The sequence below is a fragment of the Ranitomeya imitator genome, chromosome 4, assembly GCF_032444005.1.
Source record: "Ranitomeya imitator isolate aRanImi1 chromosome 4, aRanImi1.pri, whole genome shotgun sequence".
In the NCBI taxonomy this organism is placed as follows: Eukaryota; Metazoa; Chordata; class Amphibia; order Anura; family Dendrobatidae; genus Ranitomeya; species Ranitomeya imitator.
Window position 1 is genome coordinate 642,516,329 of NC_091285.1, and position 17,269 is coordinate 642,533,597.

General features: G+C 40.7%; 1 protein-coding gene across 1 annotated transcript; it reads left to right on the plus strand.

Moving 5' to 3' along the window:
- The first annotated feature begins 5,207 nt into the window (after nt 1-5,207).
- Nucleotides 5,208-8,214, plus strand: LOC138674638 (nodal homolog 2-A-like). Its single transcript, XM_069762454.1, has 3 exons — nt 5,208-5,463; nt 7,247-7,947; nt 8,062-8,214. The coding sequence occupies exons 1-3, from the start codon at nt 5,208-5,210 to the stop codon at nt 8,212-8,214; spliced, it is 1,110 nt and encodes a 369-aa protein (XP_069618555.1).
- The last annotated feature ends 9,055 nt before the right edge of the window (nt 8,215-17,269 follow it).

Below are 17,269 nucleotides of genomic sequence, written 5' to 3' on the forward strand. Positions count from 1 at the left end.
TTACATGTAAAGCGCCATGGAATAAATGGCGCTATAACAATAAATAATAATAATAATATCAATTTGAGACTTTTCACAACCTCAAACGTTGGTAATTACATCTGAGTAGAGTTCTCCAAAAGCCCAAAATGATATCAATGAAAACTGCAGCTAGTTTTGTAAACAAAAAAAAAAAGATCCATCTTGAATAGCCATGTTGCATTAAATAAAATGTAATTAATTTTATGAAAAAAGTTATCATGGTCTATAAAAAGATTATCAGCAATAAAAGCAACAAAGGAATGCTACGTGATAGGGTATACGTGGTACTGAGTGAATCGAAAATAAAAAGTACCGTAATTGGAAAGTAAAAAATCCCCGCTACCAAAAAGCCGGACCTGAGTAAAAATGTGTGGACAGTTGGAAAAATACGAAACGCGGAAGAAAAAAACACGAAAAAACGACCATACAGTCCAAAAACACAATAATTTTAATATTACATAATGTATAAGATTAAATATTGTATTTTTGCATCTGTAAAAGTCTATAGAACAAAGTTTATATGTAATTTATACCCCATGAAGAATGCTTTAAACAAATTAAAAAAAAGAAAGAAAAGCAATTGCAAGGTTACTGTGGGTTTTTTTTCGAGCCCCCTGAAAAATATATTACTCTATACATTATATGAACCTCAAAAGGTTTCCATAACAAACTATTACTTAAACCATCAAAAACAAGCCCAAGTACGGCTATGTCGACTGCAAAAAAATAAGTACACTCCTCAAGATATAAATTACTACAGCAAGAAGGAAAAGTCATAGAGTTAAATTACAAGATGGATAGACGTAATACTGATATGTAAATAATGAAAATATGGAAACAAAATGTTGAAAATATATCTTGATTTATTCATTATGAAGTATGAGCAACACATGTAGAAATTCATCTGGACCAGGAGATTTACGTTCATTTAAATGGGCTACGTGTTCCCTCACCACACCTCAGTGTATAGATAGTGTGGATTCTTTATTCCTTCCTTGGCACCATGAAGATCATTTGATCTTATCTTTTTGTGTTAAATTTGCTTTCTTAGGGAACACAGATGTAATTTAGGAATGGAAGAAACTGCATTAAACATAGGATAATCCTATCACATACACTATAAGCTCTGTCAGTAGGTGTTACTATTAACACTATTACACTGAAAGCATAAATCCAACTTGTGGCACCTATTATATAGAAGTGTTAGTGGGCAAATAATGGTCTCGGTGGTCTGTATTGTATAGGGTGACAGAAATACATCATTTGAAGCTAAGGATCAAAGTTTCTTACTGGTGATCTCTTCTCATTAGAAGAGTACACATTGACATTACCTTTCTCAAAAACCTTTGATTTTTGAACTACTTTTGCCTCCCCATCTCTTATTTTCTTTATTTAGTACTATTTTTATTTTGTTTTAGAAAGCAATCTATTTGGTTAACCTTCTTAGGTTGAATGTCTTTCTAAGTTAAACATATCTTTCGCCTTCATTTCTTTTCTAGGTTATATTCTGTTACCTTCTTTTTTTCCAGTTCTAACTTTGTTTCTTCATGTCATCCCTCTGTTCAGACTGTCTGTTACTATTATTTTACTTCTCACTTTTTATGATTCTATGTTGATAATTTTTACCATTTAGAAGAAATATTGACCCACTTTTTGATATTAAAACGAAAACTCTTACTGTTGCTTTTAGGCCAGGATCACACATGCGAGAAATATGGCCGAGTCTCGCATGTTAATACCCGGCATTACCGCCGTCACTCAGGAGCGGAGCGTGTGGCTACATGTATTGCTCCACTCCTGAGTGACAGTGCCAGGTATTAACATGCGAGATCCCGGCCTTATTCTTTTTTGTCTGGGCTATTGAAACTCTCCACTAATCAGTCTCCCTCTTACTAAACTCTCCCCTCTCCAATCCTTCCTGAATGCTGCAGCCAGGATCATATTCCTTTCCAACCGCTACATTGATACCTCCACCCTGTGCCAGATGTTATACTGGTTACCATCCGCTATAGAGTCCAATATAAACTTATCACTCTCATCCACAAAGCCCTCCACGGTTCAGCACCCCCCTATATCTCCTCCCACACCTCAGTCTACCATCCTACATGCCTTCCGTTCTGCTAATGACATAGAACTAAAATCCTCAATAATCCCTACCTCCCACTCCCGTCTCCAAAACTTCTCGAGTGCTGCACCAATTCTTTGGATTGCACTACCCATGACAATTTGATTAATTCCCAATACCCCCAGTTTTAAGTGTGGCCTACAATTACATTTTTTTAGATTGGCCTATTGCCTTACCTCACTTATCTAACCATCCCCGTTTTGCCCATATAACATTTTCTTCAAAATCATGACCCTTGTAGCATCTGTTCACACACCCTGGATGAACTTCTTGATATCTGAATTATGCTTATTCTGCAATGTCTTTATTGTCTGTAAAAGTTGCAACTAAAATTGTAAAGTGCTGCGGAATATATTGGCGCTATAAAAATAAAAATTATTATTTATTATTATTAATATGATATTACAAAAATTGTATTCTACAAATAATCATGTTATTTTAGTAAAAAAATAATAATTGTGTAGCATGGTTGTTGACCTTATTTTTTTGCCACCAGACCAGATTGCTCTCAATTGACAAATCATTGGAAATTATTCTTTGATACGTCCTCAATCACAAGGAACATCGCAATACAATTGGCAGAGTTGAGGATTCATTTTTCTCCTGGAAGAACCCATGATGTGACCCTTGACATCTCTCACATTAACGAAGGTCGAAATAAAAACTTGCCTGGGATTGTTGACAATTGACTTTAGTAGTGAAAGAGGATACACTCTGAAAACTATCAATATTACCCGAATAATACGATTCTATTTCCATCAAGTAAAAATTTTAATATTAAAAAGACATGAAAGAGAAGGGAATGCCGAAGAACGGTCAAGAAAGCAGCTGTACAGAAGTTTCTACAGATAAAGCTGTATTACTGATTTCTACCGGTGTTAAAAACAAAAAGAAAATCTGCTAAAAAATACAGACTGAAAAAAACTAAATTTTAGGTTCAGGTATAATATGAAACAAAGATTTGAACTTGGATATAAAAAGTGTTTTTACTATTAAAGTGTAATGTCACACAGACACAATTCATGCATATTGATGGAAAGATTATAACAGAGATGAGCATTTCGTTTGCACTGTCATAGGTCAACCTCCAGTCCAGATGTCCATGGCAGCCGGTCAGAACTTCTGGGCATCTTTGGTGCATCTGACACGAACTAAATCTTGTGCCATCTCAGTGTCTTGTGAAGCCCAGTAACTTGGCCTCATGTACCATAATGACATCATGGAGTCATACTAAGCACCAAAGGCATGGATGATGCCAGTCCAAGGATACTGGGCAAAGAAATGAAAACCAGTTGCCACTGAGGACAGGAAGGACTATGTGCCGGACCAGGCCAGTACGAGTCAAATTACTCATCTTAAAAGACCCCATACACAATAGATAACTGTTGGCTGAAGAATGATTCGTATAATAATTCTGTCGGCGTTGATCTCCCGAGGCTCAATCTGTCAAGTGTTCCATATCTATGAGACACTGCCTCTTGTGACGGCTTATCTCATGGTGAATCGGCAGTCCGAAATCAGACATGCCGGATCTTTCTCTAAATGACATCATCTGTCTGGAGAGATATGGGAGGCCCCTATACACGTTAGCAATTCCCCATAAAATCAGCGGGTTTGGCCAACATTAGTCTAAGGCCTCTTTCACACTTCAGTTATTTGGCGTCAGTCTAAAACCGCCATTTTCCTCAAATAACGGATCCGTCATTTTTTTTGACGGATCCGTTATTTTCCCATAGACTTGCATTAGTGACGGATTGTGACGGATGGTCGTCCGTTCCATCCGCCATGCGACGGATCCGTCGAAATTTGGCGGACGTTTTCTGAAAATAGACGGACATTGGAACGTTTTTTGTCATAGAATGGGCGCCTATGGGCGACGGATCCGCCGCAACCGTTTTTCCGGCGGATCCGTCGCCCCAATCCGTTTTTTCAATTGCGCATGCTCCAAAAAGTAGATACTTCTCCCAGACAACCCCCAAGTAACGGATCCGTCAAAAAAATGGATCCGTTAGAACCGTTTTCGCAACAATTGTGACAGATCCGTCAATCCGTCACTATGTCGGTAGTGACTGACGCCAAAAGACTGAAGTGTGAAAGAGGCCTAATACGTATGGTGACCTTAACAGATAGATATTTGCAGTTGAACACATGTAGTTATTGTTATTTCTTTAAAAAATTCTTAAAAAATTATTATTTAGAATCATGTTTAAATGATTTAGATATAAATAAATGTATTACATACTGTTATGAAACATGCTTTAGAATAAAAAGTATAAAGAAAATTACCTTAGTTACTGGAATACATAAAATCTGAACATTTGGTAAAAAAAAACCCTGTTCTTTAAAAAAATAATAATTTAAGAAAAAATAAAGAGCAATGCAACTTAAAGGGAACCTGTCACTCCCAAAATCGGAGGTGAGCTAAGCCCACCAGCATCAGGGGCTTATCTACAGCATTCTGTAATGGGGTAGATAAGCCGCTGATGTATCCTAAAAGATGAGAAAAAGAGGTTAGATTATACTCACCCAGGGGCGGTCCCGATATGATGGGCGTTGCGGTCCGGGGCCTCCCATCTTCTTACGATGACGTCCTCTTCTTGTATTCACGCTGCGGCTCCGGCGCAGGCGTACTTTGTCTGCCCTGTTGAGGGCTGAGCATAGTACTGCAGTGCGCAGGCACCGGAAAAGGTCAGAGAGGCCCAGCAGGGGACTGGGACCGCCCCTGGGTGAGTATAATCTGACCTCTTCTCCTCATCTTTCAGGATACATTTATTAATTCTTAAGAAGAGTTTCGGTTTTTCAGACATTAAAGGACTTTTCGTTTACATTAAGATTAGAAGCATTGATGTCAGCTAATGACTTGATTCATTATAATAATAGAGGTGTCTACTCTAAGATCCCTTTGTTGAGATCATATAGATGAAAGGTCAAAGGTGTTAACATGGAGGCTTTTGATCCATAGGTATAAAAGGTAGTAGGAGAACCCACAAGACCTTAGTTTATTCATGAAGAAGGTCTTCGCAAAATCTCCTAAGAACTAATGCAGAAGGCCTCTAGAAAGATGTCTTGGTTCACCTCCAGCTTCTACTTCACCATCATCTCTACGATTCTGGGAATGTCTTCTTCTCTACCAGTGCAACAAATGATGAATTCTTCACCTACTTTACATGGAAAGACACAGTTCCAGAATATGAAGCACTCTCCCTTTATGATGCAACTCTACCAGACCCTCGTCTTGGGGAACACAACCGATCTATCCAGTCTGGAATACTCCACTCTTCAAGATTCTGACACCATTCTAAGCCTCAGTGCCAAAAGTAAGAACACAGTCTTTGCTAATTATATGTCGATGTTTTATCTCTTTTTGTATTTTCTGTACACAATGTAGACATTTACTATTTTGATTTTTACTAAATCCATATTGTTATATTGGAAATCACACTTTGCATCTACATTTTATTTAATATATAGCAGATTTTATTATACCTCATCCTTCACCCTCCCGTCCTCTCAAAAAAAATACTGGGGTTACTAAATATAAAAATACTTTTTCTTTCCTTTATTAAATAAATTTTTGCCTAGAGCTTTTTAACTATTCCCTATTTTCCTATTTTAACATTTTTCACAATCTCTTATTTTTTTAACCTCCACCTTCCATTAACATTTGGGCTGTTCTAGCCATCTAGTTTTTAGTTATTAATAGTCAATTCTGTTATTCATGCATTTTTTTTTCCACATGTCCCATATAAATTTTCCACATTATTTGTATATTACTTAGCCAAAACGTGGACTACTTGGAGCATTTCCATCATATATGTGATATGTCAGCGTCTTCTTCCTTACACTTTGAACTAGTCATGAGCAAATCTGGCAAAATTCAAATTCGACAGTTCACTCGAATTTGGCCAAGAAATACCGTTCACATCAAAGTTATTCAATGTTCCTTATTATGCTCTGGGGTCTTAGGCAATACTTTTACATTGTTATCAAATGAAGATACAGGGTAATAAGATCTTTATGAGCTTTGAGTATGTGATTTAGTTCTCTAGTTGGTCTTTCTTTTGTTTCTCACCTTTAGCATTTTTTTAGTTTGGACAAGTACTCCTCAAGTTCTCTCTTCTCATTGACAACCCTAGAAGAGTACAGGTTGGCATGACATTTCTGAAATACTGTTATTATAACCTTATTATTTTCTTTATGTCGTTAGTATTTTCATTCTGTATTAGAAAGCAATCTATTCGGTTTCCCTACTTACGTAGAATAACTATCTGATTTCAAAAATTCTTTTTGACGCATTTCTTTTCTTTTTTTTCTAATCCCTCCTTTTTCAGTTCTAACTTTGCTTCTTCAGCTCTTTCCTCTCTTCAGGTTGTCTCTGTTACTATTACTACCCAGATATTCATATAGCACATATATAATTTTCTTTCAGCTAGGGAAATAATACTGTAAGTCTCCCCCATCAATATGCCAAAATGTGTAGAGTGGATTACTCTAACATAATTCTTATATTTGAACACCAGAGGTATTCACAAACCACCCACAATTAATAGAATTCAAATATTTTCATTAAGAAATATTAAAAAATGTATTTGCCATTTGCAGTTGTTACCACTGTGATCCACTAGATCCCGAATATTGCTAGGTGTAGAGTTATGTTATTACTTCAAACGGGATTCATGATCGTTGCCCCTTATAAATCATTAAATTATTTAATTCCCATATTATGTATACATAGTCACAAAACATTTTTATAATTAATATAAAATGAAAGTTAAATTTGAATTACATATTCCTTTTTTTATTTTTCTTATTTATCTACAATCTGCTTGTGTTGTCCATCAATGTGTAATTATGTTTTATGAGATCTGACAATATAAATATCTCTATTCAGACTCTCTCTGTTACTATTAGTTTATTTCTGACTTTTTAATGTTTTAATGTTGATCATTTTTACCATTTTGAAGGGACGGTGACCAACTTATTGATATTAATATGACATTGCTAAAATTGTATTCTACAATAATCTTATGGTGTTTTAGTAAAAAATAATAATTGTGTAATATGTTTGTTGACCTTAATTTTCTTTTTATTTGCCCCCAGGTTGCTCTCAACTGACAAAACATTGGGAATTATGCTTTGATATGTCCTCAATCACAAGGAACATTGAAATACAATTGGCAGAGTTAAGGATTAATTTCGCTCCTGGGAGAACCCATGATGTGACCCTCGACATCTCTCACAGTAAAGAAGGCGAAGGAAAAACATTCCTAGGATCGGTGAAAATTGACTTTAATATTGAAAGAGGACCCACTTTGAAAACTATCAATATTACCCGATTGATACAATCCTATTTACATCAAGTTGAACATTTTAATATTAAAAATGACCAGGAGAAAATGCCCAAGAATGGTCAAGAAAGAAGCTGTACAGAAGTGTCTACAGATAGAGTTGTATTGGTTGTTTTTACCAAGGACATTCCTTCTGCTAACCTCCATGGATATCCTAACCTCATCCAGACAGTTGAGTCTTCTAAGCATGTGACGACCCCATTGTCTGGCATTGACAGAATTAGGAAACGTAGAAGTGCAGAGCAAGCTAAGATCATGGCCAACTTTCCCACCAAACCTACTGTAGATGGGAAACCAATGTGCAGAAGAGTTGACATGATGTTGAACTTTGTAAACTTTGGATGGGGAGACTGGGTTATCTATCCCCCCAAAATTAATGCATATAGATGTGAAGGAGCTTGCCCTATACCTTTAAGTGAGATCTTCAAGCCAACAAACCATGCATATATTAAGGTAATTATTTTTTTTCTAAAATATGTACTTTGCATCTGTTAATATTACATATACATTTATACCTCTGTAATAAATAACTTTTTAATGAGATTATTTTTCTTCTTTTGTTTTCAGAGTTTGGTCAAGTTGTACAATTCAGATGGAGCTGATTATCCCTCCTGTGTCCCAGTGAAGATGAGACCATTATCTATGCTGATGAATGAAGGAGGAAGGGTGGTTATGAAGAACCACGAAGATATGATTGTTGAAGAGTGTGGATGTCACTGACACGATTTAACATGACTTGCACATTTGAAACTCGAATCGGAATATGCTGTAACCAGTTATGATCCCTCTGGAGAACCCCCATGGATGAATATGACTACTCATACCAGACTATTGTAGCACTGAAATGCAGGGGTGTATTAAAGGGGGAACAGAAGATCCCTGGAGGCGGTGAATGCTTAAAAGTCACCTTTACCCCATGTGCGAAGACAAAAACTCCTAAAGATTCAATGAGAAGAGTTGGGGCCGGTATAAAACATTCTACTAGAGACTGAACTAAAGAATTTTTGTAAATATGTTATTAAAATATGGTATATCATTCATTCTAATTCCTAAAGTAATATGTGTATAAATATGTAAGTATATATTTTTACTTTGTTAAGTATAATAAAAAAAAGTACATTTGCCATTCCGTTTCTTGTGTGTTTTATAAAGGGGCAACATTCAGGTGGTGGCTACAGGAACTTGATGATGTCATTGTTGACATCAAAGGGATTCCCTGTGCAGAGGGGCCTCGGAGACATAAAGACAAGATGAGGGCCACATATATTGTTGTTAACATTTACTGATCAGTGTATATGGGGAAATAAAAACAGGATAACAGGGAAGTCCCAGTATATAATGTGTCCAACAAGGTAAAACATATGCCAGTCTTAAAGGAAACCTGTCAACCCCAAAATCAAGGGTGAGCTAAGCCCACCAGCATCAGGGGCTTATCTACAGCATTCTGCCGGAGCCGCAGCGTGAAGACCAGAAGAGGACGTCATCCTATGAAGATGGGAGGCCCCGGACCGTGACACCCACCGGATCGGACCGCCCGCCCAGGTGAGTATAATCTAACCTCTTTTTCTCATCTTTTAGGATACATCGGGTGCTTATCTACAGAATTACAGAATGCTGTAGATAAGTGCCTGATGCTGGTGGGCTTAGCTCAGCCTCGATTTGGGGGGTGACAGGTTCCCTCTAAGGTGGACTGTCCACATTATTTGGACTCCTTACTAATTTGTGGTAGACGGGAATACATGCAGTTTTCCTAAGGCAAGCTAAGTTGGTGCTGGTCGAGATCTCATCCCCACTGTGCATCTACTCACATGTTGGTGCAGGATGAGGAGGAAACCAGAGCATGCACAATTGCCTTCCCGGAAACTTGGGGACAGATAAGACTGGTAACATAGCTCTACATATCACAAGATAGACGAGAACAATGCAGAGGTAGGGAAAAAATGTTCACCTCAACAGGGAGCATTGGTCACAAAAATGAAGTAACAGCAGAACTTCTGATGAAGATATGATAATGTATATCTGACAACCATATAGTTCACAATACTAAGAATAAGGGCTCATGCACAGGACCAATTATATTGGAAGAGTGCTATCCATGGTTTTCATTATCTTTATGGGGCAGTGCCAATGTCCGAGGAAAAAGTTAGAGACATGTCCAATTTTGATCTGAGTGTTGGATCAAAATATGCAATGCAAGTCTATGGGTCCATGAAAAAAAATTGGACCACACTCAGATAACATCTGAGTGCTGTCCAATTTTCACGGAATGATAGAATATAAAAAGATGGAGATGCCACTCTGATCAAACTCTACAGAAAACAAAAACACTTCACTAGACGAAGTAACGTTTTGCTCTATCATTGGGTAATTATAAGCCCGTTTAGACAGACCAATTGTCGGAACTGATTCTTAGAAGAAGTCATCAGATCAGTGGGGGACTGGCACAATTTAGCTGTTAGCAGGACCCACAGTGTAGGAAGTGCACAGCTCCGTAAACTGTGCAGTGGCCGTTCTTGGGTGATGTAGCTAATCTCTCATTACAGTGGTGCGAACGGCAGAAATAGGATAATAGTCCTAAATTGTCTGGTTTGAACCTTTTGGATTGATTTTGTACCTAGCAGTCATTCCTCGCTCATTTGGAGTTGTATATTTTGTATTATCTGCCCAGCAATTATTTGGGGGTATTGTGTTATGAAAGGCAATTCAGTATCACAATGGACATGGAGGTCAGAGCACATACAGTGATCTGACAATAACCCAAAATAATAGAACGAGCTCTGAGACGTGGGAACTCTGCAGACCGCAATCCCTGATCCTCTCCAAACACAACTAGAGGCAGCCGTGGATTGCGCCTAACGCTCCCTATGCAACTCGGCACAGCCTGAGAAACTAACTAGCCTGAAGATAGAAAAAATAAGCCTACCTTGCCTCAGAGAAATACCCCAAAGGAAAAGGCAGCCCCCCACATATAATGACTGTGAGTAAGATGAAAAGACAAACGTAGGGATGAAATAGATTCAGCAAAGTGAGGCCCGATATTCTAGACAGAACGAGGATAGGAAAGATAACTTTGCGGTCTACACAAAACCCTAAAGAAAACCACGCAAAGGGGCAAAAAGACCCTCCGTACCAAACTAACGGCACAGAGGTACACCCTTTGCGTCCTAGAGCTTCCAGCAAAACAAATAGACAAGCTGGACAGAAAAAATAGCAAAATAGCAAAGAAGCACTTAGCTATGCAGAGCAGCAGGCCACAGGAATGATCCAGAGAAACACAAGTCCAACACTGGAACATTGACAGGAAGCATGAATCAAAGCATTAGGTGGGGTTAAGTAGAGAAGCACCTAACGACCTCACCAGATCACCTGAGGGAGGAAACTCAGAAGCAGCAGTACCAGTTTCCTCCACAAACGGAAGCTCCCAGAGAGAATCAGCCGAAGTACCACTTGTGACCACAGGAGGGAGCTCTGCCACAGAATTCACAACAGTACCCCCCCTTGAGGAGGGGTCACCAAACCCTCACCAGAGCCCCCAGGCCGACCAGGATGAGCCACATGAAAGGCACGAACAAGATCGGGAGCATGGACATCAGAGGCAAAAACCCAGGAATTATCCTCCTGAGCATAACCCTTCCATTTAACCAGATACTGGAGTTTCCGTCTTGAAACACGAGAATCCAAAATCTTCTCCACAATATACTCCAATTCCCCCTCCACCAAAACCGGGGTAGGAGGGTCAACAGATGGAACCATAGGTGCCACGTATCTCCGCAACAATGACCTATGGAAGACGTTATGTATGAAAAAAGAATCTGGGAGGGTCAGACGAAAAGACACAGGATTAATAACCTCAGAAATCCTATAAGGACCAATGAAACGAGGTTTAAACTTCGGAGAGGAAACCTTCATAGGAATATGACGAGAAGATAACCAAACCAGATCCCCAACACGAAGTCGGGGACCCACATGGCGTCTGCGATTAGCGAAACGTTGAGCCTTCTCCTGGGACAAGGTCAAATTGTCCACTACATGAGTCCAAATCTGCTGCAACCTGTCCACCACAGTATCCACACCAGGACAGTCCGAAGACTCAACCTGTCCTGAAGAGAAACGAGGATGGAACCCAGAATTGCAGAAAAATGGCGAAACCAAGGTAGCCGAGCTGGCCCGATTATTAAGGGCGAACTCAGCCAAAGGCAAAAAGGACACCGAGTCATCCTGATCGGCAGAAACAAAGCATCTCAGATAGGTTTCCAAGGTCTGATTGGTTCGTTCGGTCTGGCCATTAGTCTGAGGATGAAAAGCCGAGGAAAAAGACAAGTCAATGCCCATCCTACCACAAAAGGCTCGCCAAAACCTCGAAACAAACTGGGAACCTCTGTCAGAAACGATATTCTCTGGAATGCCATACAAACGAACCACATGCTGGAAGAACAATGGCACCAAATCAGAGGAGGAAGGCAACTTGGACAAGGGTACCAGATGGACCATCTTAGAAAAGCGATCACAGACCACCCAAATGACTGACATCTTCTGAGAGACGGGAAGATCTGAAATAAAATCCATAGAGATATGTGTCCAAGGTCTCTTCGGGACCGGCAAGGGCAAAAGCAACCCACTGGCACGAGAACAGCAGGGCTTAGCCCGAGCACAAATCCCACAGGACTGCACAAAAGAACGCACATCCCGCGACAGAGACGGCCACCAAAAGGATCTAGCCACTAACTCTCTGGTACCAAAGATTCCAGGATGACCAGCCAACACCGAACAATGAACCTCAGAGATCACTTTATTTGTCCACCTATCAGGGACAAACAGTTTCTCCGCTGGACAACGATCAGGTTTATTAGCCTGAAATTTTTGCAGCACCCGCTGCAAATCAGGGGAGATGGCAGACACAATTACTCCTTCCTTGAGGATACCCGCTGGCTCCGATAAACCCGGAGAGTCGGGCACAAAACTCCTAGACAGAGCATCCGCCTTCACATTTTTAGAGCCCGGAAGGTACGAAATCACAAAGTCAAAACGGGCAAAAAGCAGCGACCAACGAGCCTGTCTAGGATTCAAACGCTTAGCAGACTCGAGATAAGTCAGGTTCTTATGATCAGTCAATACCACCACGCGATGCTTAGCTCCTTCAAGCCAATGACGCCACTCCTCGAATGCCCACTTCATGGCCAGCAACTCTCGGTTGCCCACATCATAATTCCGCTCAGCAGGCGAAAACTTCCTGGAAAAAAAAGCGCATGGTTTCATCACTGAACAATCAGAACCTCTCTGCGACAAAACAGCCCCTGCTCCAATCTCAGAAGCATCAACCTCGACCTGGAACGGAAGAGAAACATCAGGTTGACACAACACAGGGGCAGAAGAAAAACGACGCTTCAACTCTTGAAAAGCTTCCACAGCAGCAGAAGACCAATTGACCAAATCAGCACCCTTCTTGGTCAAATCGGTCAATGGTTTGGCAATACTAGAAAAATTGCAGATGAAGCGACGATAAAAATTAGCAAAGCCCAGGAACATTTGCAGACTTTTCAGAGATGTCGGCTGAGTCCAATCATGGATGGCTTGGACCTTAACAGGATCCATCTCGATAGTAGAAGGGGAAAAGATGAACCCCAAAAATGAAACCTTCTGAACACCAAAGAGACACTTTGATCCCTTCACAAACAAAGAGTTAGCACGCAGGACCTGAAAAACCGTTCTGACCTGTTTCACATGAGACTCCCAATCATCCGAGAAGATCAAAATGTCATCCAAGTACACAATCAGGAATTTATCCAGGTACTCTCGGAAGATGTCATGCATAAAGGACTGAAACACTGATGGAGCATTGGCAAGTCCGAATGGCATCACTAGATACTCAAAATGACCCTCGGGCGTATTAAATGCAGTTTTCCATTCATCGCCTCGCCTGATTCGCACCAGATTATACGCACCACGAAGATCAATCTTGGTGAACCAACTAGCCCCCTTAATCCGAGCAAACAAATCAGATAACAAAGGCAAGGGGTACTGAAATTTAACAGTGATCTTATTAAGAAGGCGATAATCTATACAAGGTCTCAGCGAACCATCTTTTTTGGCTACAAAAAAGAACCCTGCTCCTAATGGCGACGATGACGGGCGAATATGCCCCTTCTCCAGGGATTCCTTCACATAACTGCGCATAGCGGTGTGCTCAGGCACGGATAAATTAAACAGTCGACCTTTTGGGAATTTACCACCAGGAATCAAATTGATAGCACAATCACAATCCCTATGCGGAGGTAGGGCATCGGACTTGGGCTCATCAAATACATCCCGGTAATCAGACAAGAACTCTGGAACCTCAGAAGGGGTGGATGACGAAATTGACAAAAATGGAACATCACCATGTACCCCCTGACAACCCCAGCTGGACACCGACATGGATTTCCAATCCAATACTGGATTATGGGCTTGTAGCCATGGCAACCCCAACACGACCACATCATGCAGATTATGCAACACCAGAAAGCGAATATCCTCCTGATGTGCAGGAGCCATGCACATGGTCAGCTGGGTCCAGTATTGAGGCTTATTGTTGGCCAAAGGCGTAGCATCAATACCTCTCAATGGAATAGGACACTGCAAGGGCTCCAAGAAAAACCCACAACGCTTAGCATATTCCAAGTCCATCAAATTCAGAGCAGCGCCTGAATCCACAAACGCCATGACAGAATATGATGACAAAGAGCAGATCAAGGTAACGGACAGAAGAAATTTTGACTGTACCGTACCAATGGTGGCAGACCTAGCGAACCGCTTAGTGCGCTTAGGACAATCAGAGATAGCATGAGTGGAATCACCACAGTAGAAACACAGCCCATTCAGACGTCTGTGTTCTTGCCGTTCAACTCTGGTCAAAGTCCTATCGCACTGCATAGGCTCAGGTTTAAGCTCAGGTAATACCGCCAAATGGTGCACAGATTTACGCTCACGCAGGCGTCGACCGATCTGAATAGCCAAAGACATAGACTCATTCAAACCAGCAGGCATAGGAAATCCCACCATGACATCCTTAAGGGCTTCAGAGAGACCCTTTCTGAACATAGCTGCCAGCGCAGATTCATTCCATTGAGTGAGCACTGACCATTTTCTAAATTTCTGGCAATATACCTCTATCTCATCCTGACCCTGACAAAGAGCCAGCAAATTCTTTTCTGCCTGATCCACTGAATTAGGCTCATCGTACAGCAATCCGAGCGCCAGGAAAAACGCATTGATATTACTCAATGCAGGATCTCCTGGCGCAAGAGAAAATGCCCAGTCCTGAGGGTCGCCGCGCAAAAAAGAAATAATAATCAAAACCTGTTGAACTGGATCACCAGAGGAACGAGGCTTCAAGCCAGAAATAACTTACAATTATTTTTGAAACTCAGAAACTTAGTTCTATCTCCAAAAAACAAATCAGGAATAGGAATTCTTGGTTCTAACATAGATTTCTGATCAATAGTGTCTTGAATCTTTTGTACTCTTGCCGAGAGCTGATCCACAAATGAAGACAGACTTCTAATGTCCATCGCTACACCTGTGTACTGAACCACCCAAATGTCTAGGGGAAAAAAAAGACAAAACACAAAGCCAAGAAAAAAAAATGGTCTCAGAACTTCTTTTTTCCCTCTATTGAGAATCATTAGTACTTTTGGCTTCCTGTACTGTTATGAAAGGCAATTCAGTATCACAATGGACATGGAGGTCAGAGCACATACAGTGATCTGACAATAACCCAAAATAATAGAACGAGCTCTGAGACGTGGGAACTCTGCAGACCGCAATCCCTGATCCTCTCCAAACACAACTAGAGGCAGCCGTGGATTGCGCCTAACGCTCCCTATGCAACTCGGCACAGCCTGAGAAACTAACTAGCCTGAAGATAGAAAAAATAAGCCTACCTTGCCTCAGAGAAATACCCCAAAGGAAAAGGCAGCCCCCCACATATAATGACTGTGAGTAAGATGAAAAGACAAACGTAGGGATGAAATAGATTCAGCAAAGTGAGGCCCGATATTCTAGACAGAACGAGGATAGGAAAGATAACTTTGCGGTCTACACAAAACCCTAAAGAAAACCACGCAAAGGGGCAAAAAGACCCTCCGTACCGAACTAACGGCACGGAGGTACACCCTTTGCGTCCCAGAGCTTCCAGCAAAACAAATAGACAAGCTGGACAGAAAAAATAGCAAAATAGCAAAGAAGCACTTAGCTATGCAGAGCAGCAGGCCACAGGAATGATCCAGAGAAACACAAGTCCAACACTGGAACATTGACAGGAAGCATGAATCAAAGCATTAGGTGGGGTTAAGTAGAGAAGCACCTAACGACCTCACCAGATCACCTGAGGGAGGAAACTCAGAAGCAGCAGTACCAGTTTCCTCCACAAATGGAAGCTCCCAGAGAGAATCAGCCGAAGTACCACTTGTGACCACAGGAGGGAGCTCTGCCACAGAATTCACAACAGTATTGTGTTTCTGGCAGATCTATTGTCAATTTTCTATATATCATCACACTGTATATCTGGGACTTAATGTACCCATAGGGAAGCTGCCATACTTATGTTATATATTTGTACATATGTGATTTATTCATACCGTAGTGCTGTATATACAGTTAGGGCCAGAAATATTTGGACAGTGACACAAGTTTTGTTATTTTAGCTGTTTACAAAAACATGTTCAGAAATACAATTATATATGTAATATGGGCTGAAAGTGCACACTCCCAGCTGCAATATGATAGTTTCCACATCCAAATCGGAGAAAGGGTTTAGGAATCATAGCTCTGTAATGCATAGCGTCCTCTTTTTCAAGGGACCAAAAGTAATTGGACAATGGACTCTAAGGGCTGCAATTAACTCTGAAGGCGTCTCCCTCGTTAACCTGTAATCAATGAAGTAGTTAAAAGGTCAGGGGTGGATTCCAGGTGTGTGGTTTTGCATTTGGAAGCTGTTGCTGTGAGCAGACAACATGCGGTCAAAGGAACTCTCAATTGAGGTGAAGCAGAACATCCTGAGGCTGAAAAAAAATAAAAAATCCATCAGAGAGATAGCAGACATGCTTGGAGTAGCAAAATCAACAGTTGGGTACATTCTGAGAAAAAAGGAATTGACTGGTGAGCTTGGGAACTCAAAAAGGCCTGGGCGTCCACGGATGACAACAGTGGTGGATGATCGCCGCATACTTAATTTGGTGAAGAAGAACCCGTTCACAACATCAACTGAAGTCCAGAACACTCTCAGTGAAGTAGGTGTATCTGTCTCTAAGTCAACAGTAAAGAGAAGACTCCATGACAGTAAATACAAAGGGTTCACATCTAGATGCAAACCATTCATCAATACCAAAAATAGACAGGCCAGAGTTAAATTTGCAGAAAAACACCTCAAGAAGCCAGCTCAGTTCTGGAAAAGTATTATATGGACAGATGAGACAAAGATCAACCTGTACCAGAATGATGGGAAGAAAAAAGTTTGGAGAAGAAAGGGAACGGCACATGATCCAAGGCACACCACATCCTCTGTAAAACATGGTGGAGGCAACGTGATGGCATGGGCATGCATGGCTTTCAATGGCACTGGGTCACTTGTGTTTATTGATGACATAAGAGCAGACAAGAGTAGCCGGATGAATTCTGAAGTGTACCGGGATATACTTTCAGCCCAGATTCAGCCAAATGCTGCAAAGTTGATTGGACGGCGCTTCATAGTACAGATGGACAATGACCCCAAGCATACAGCCAAAGCTACCCAGGAGTT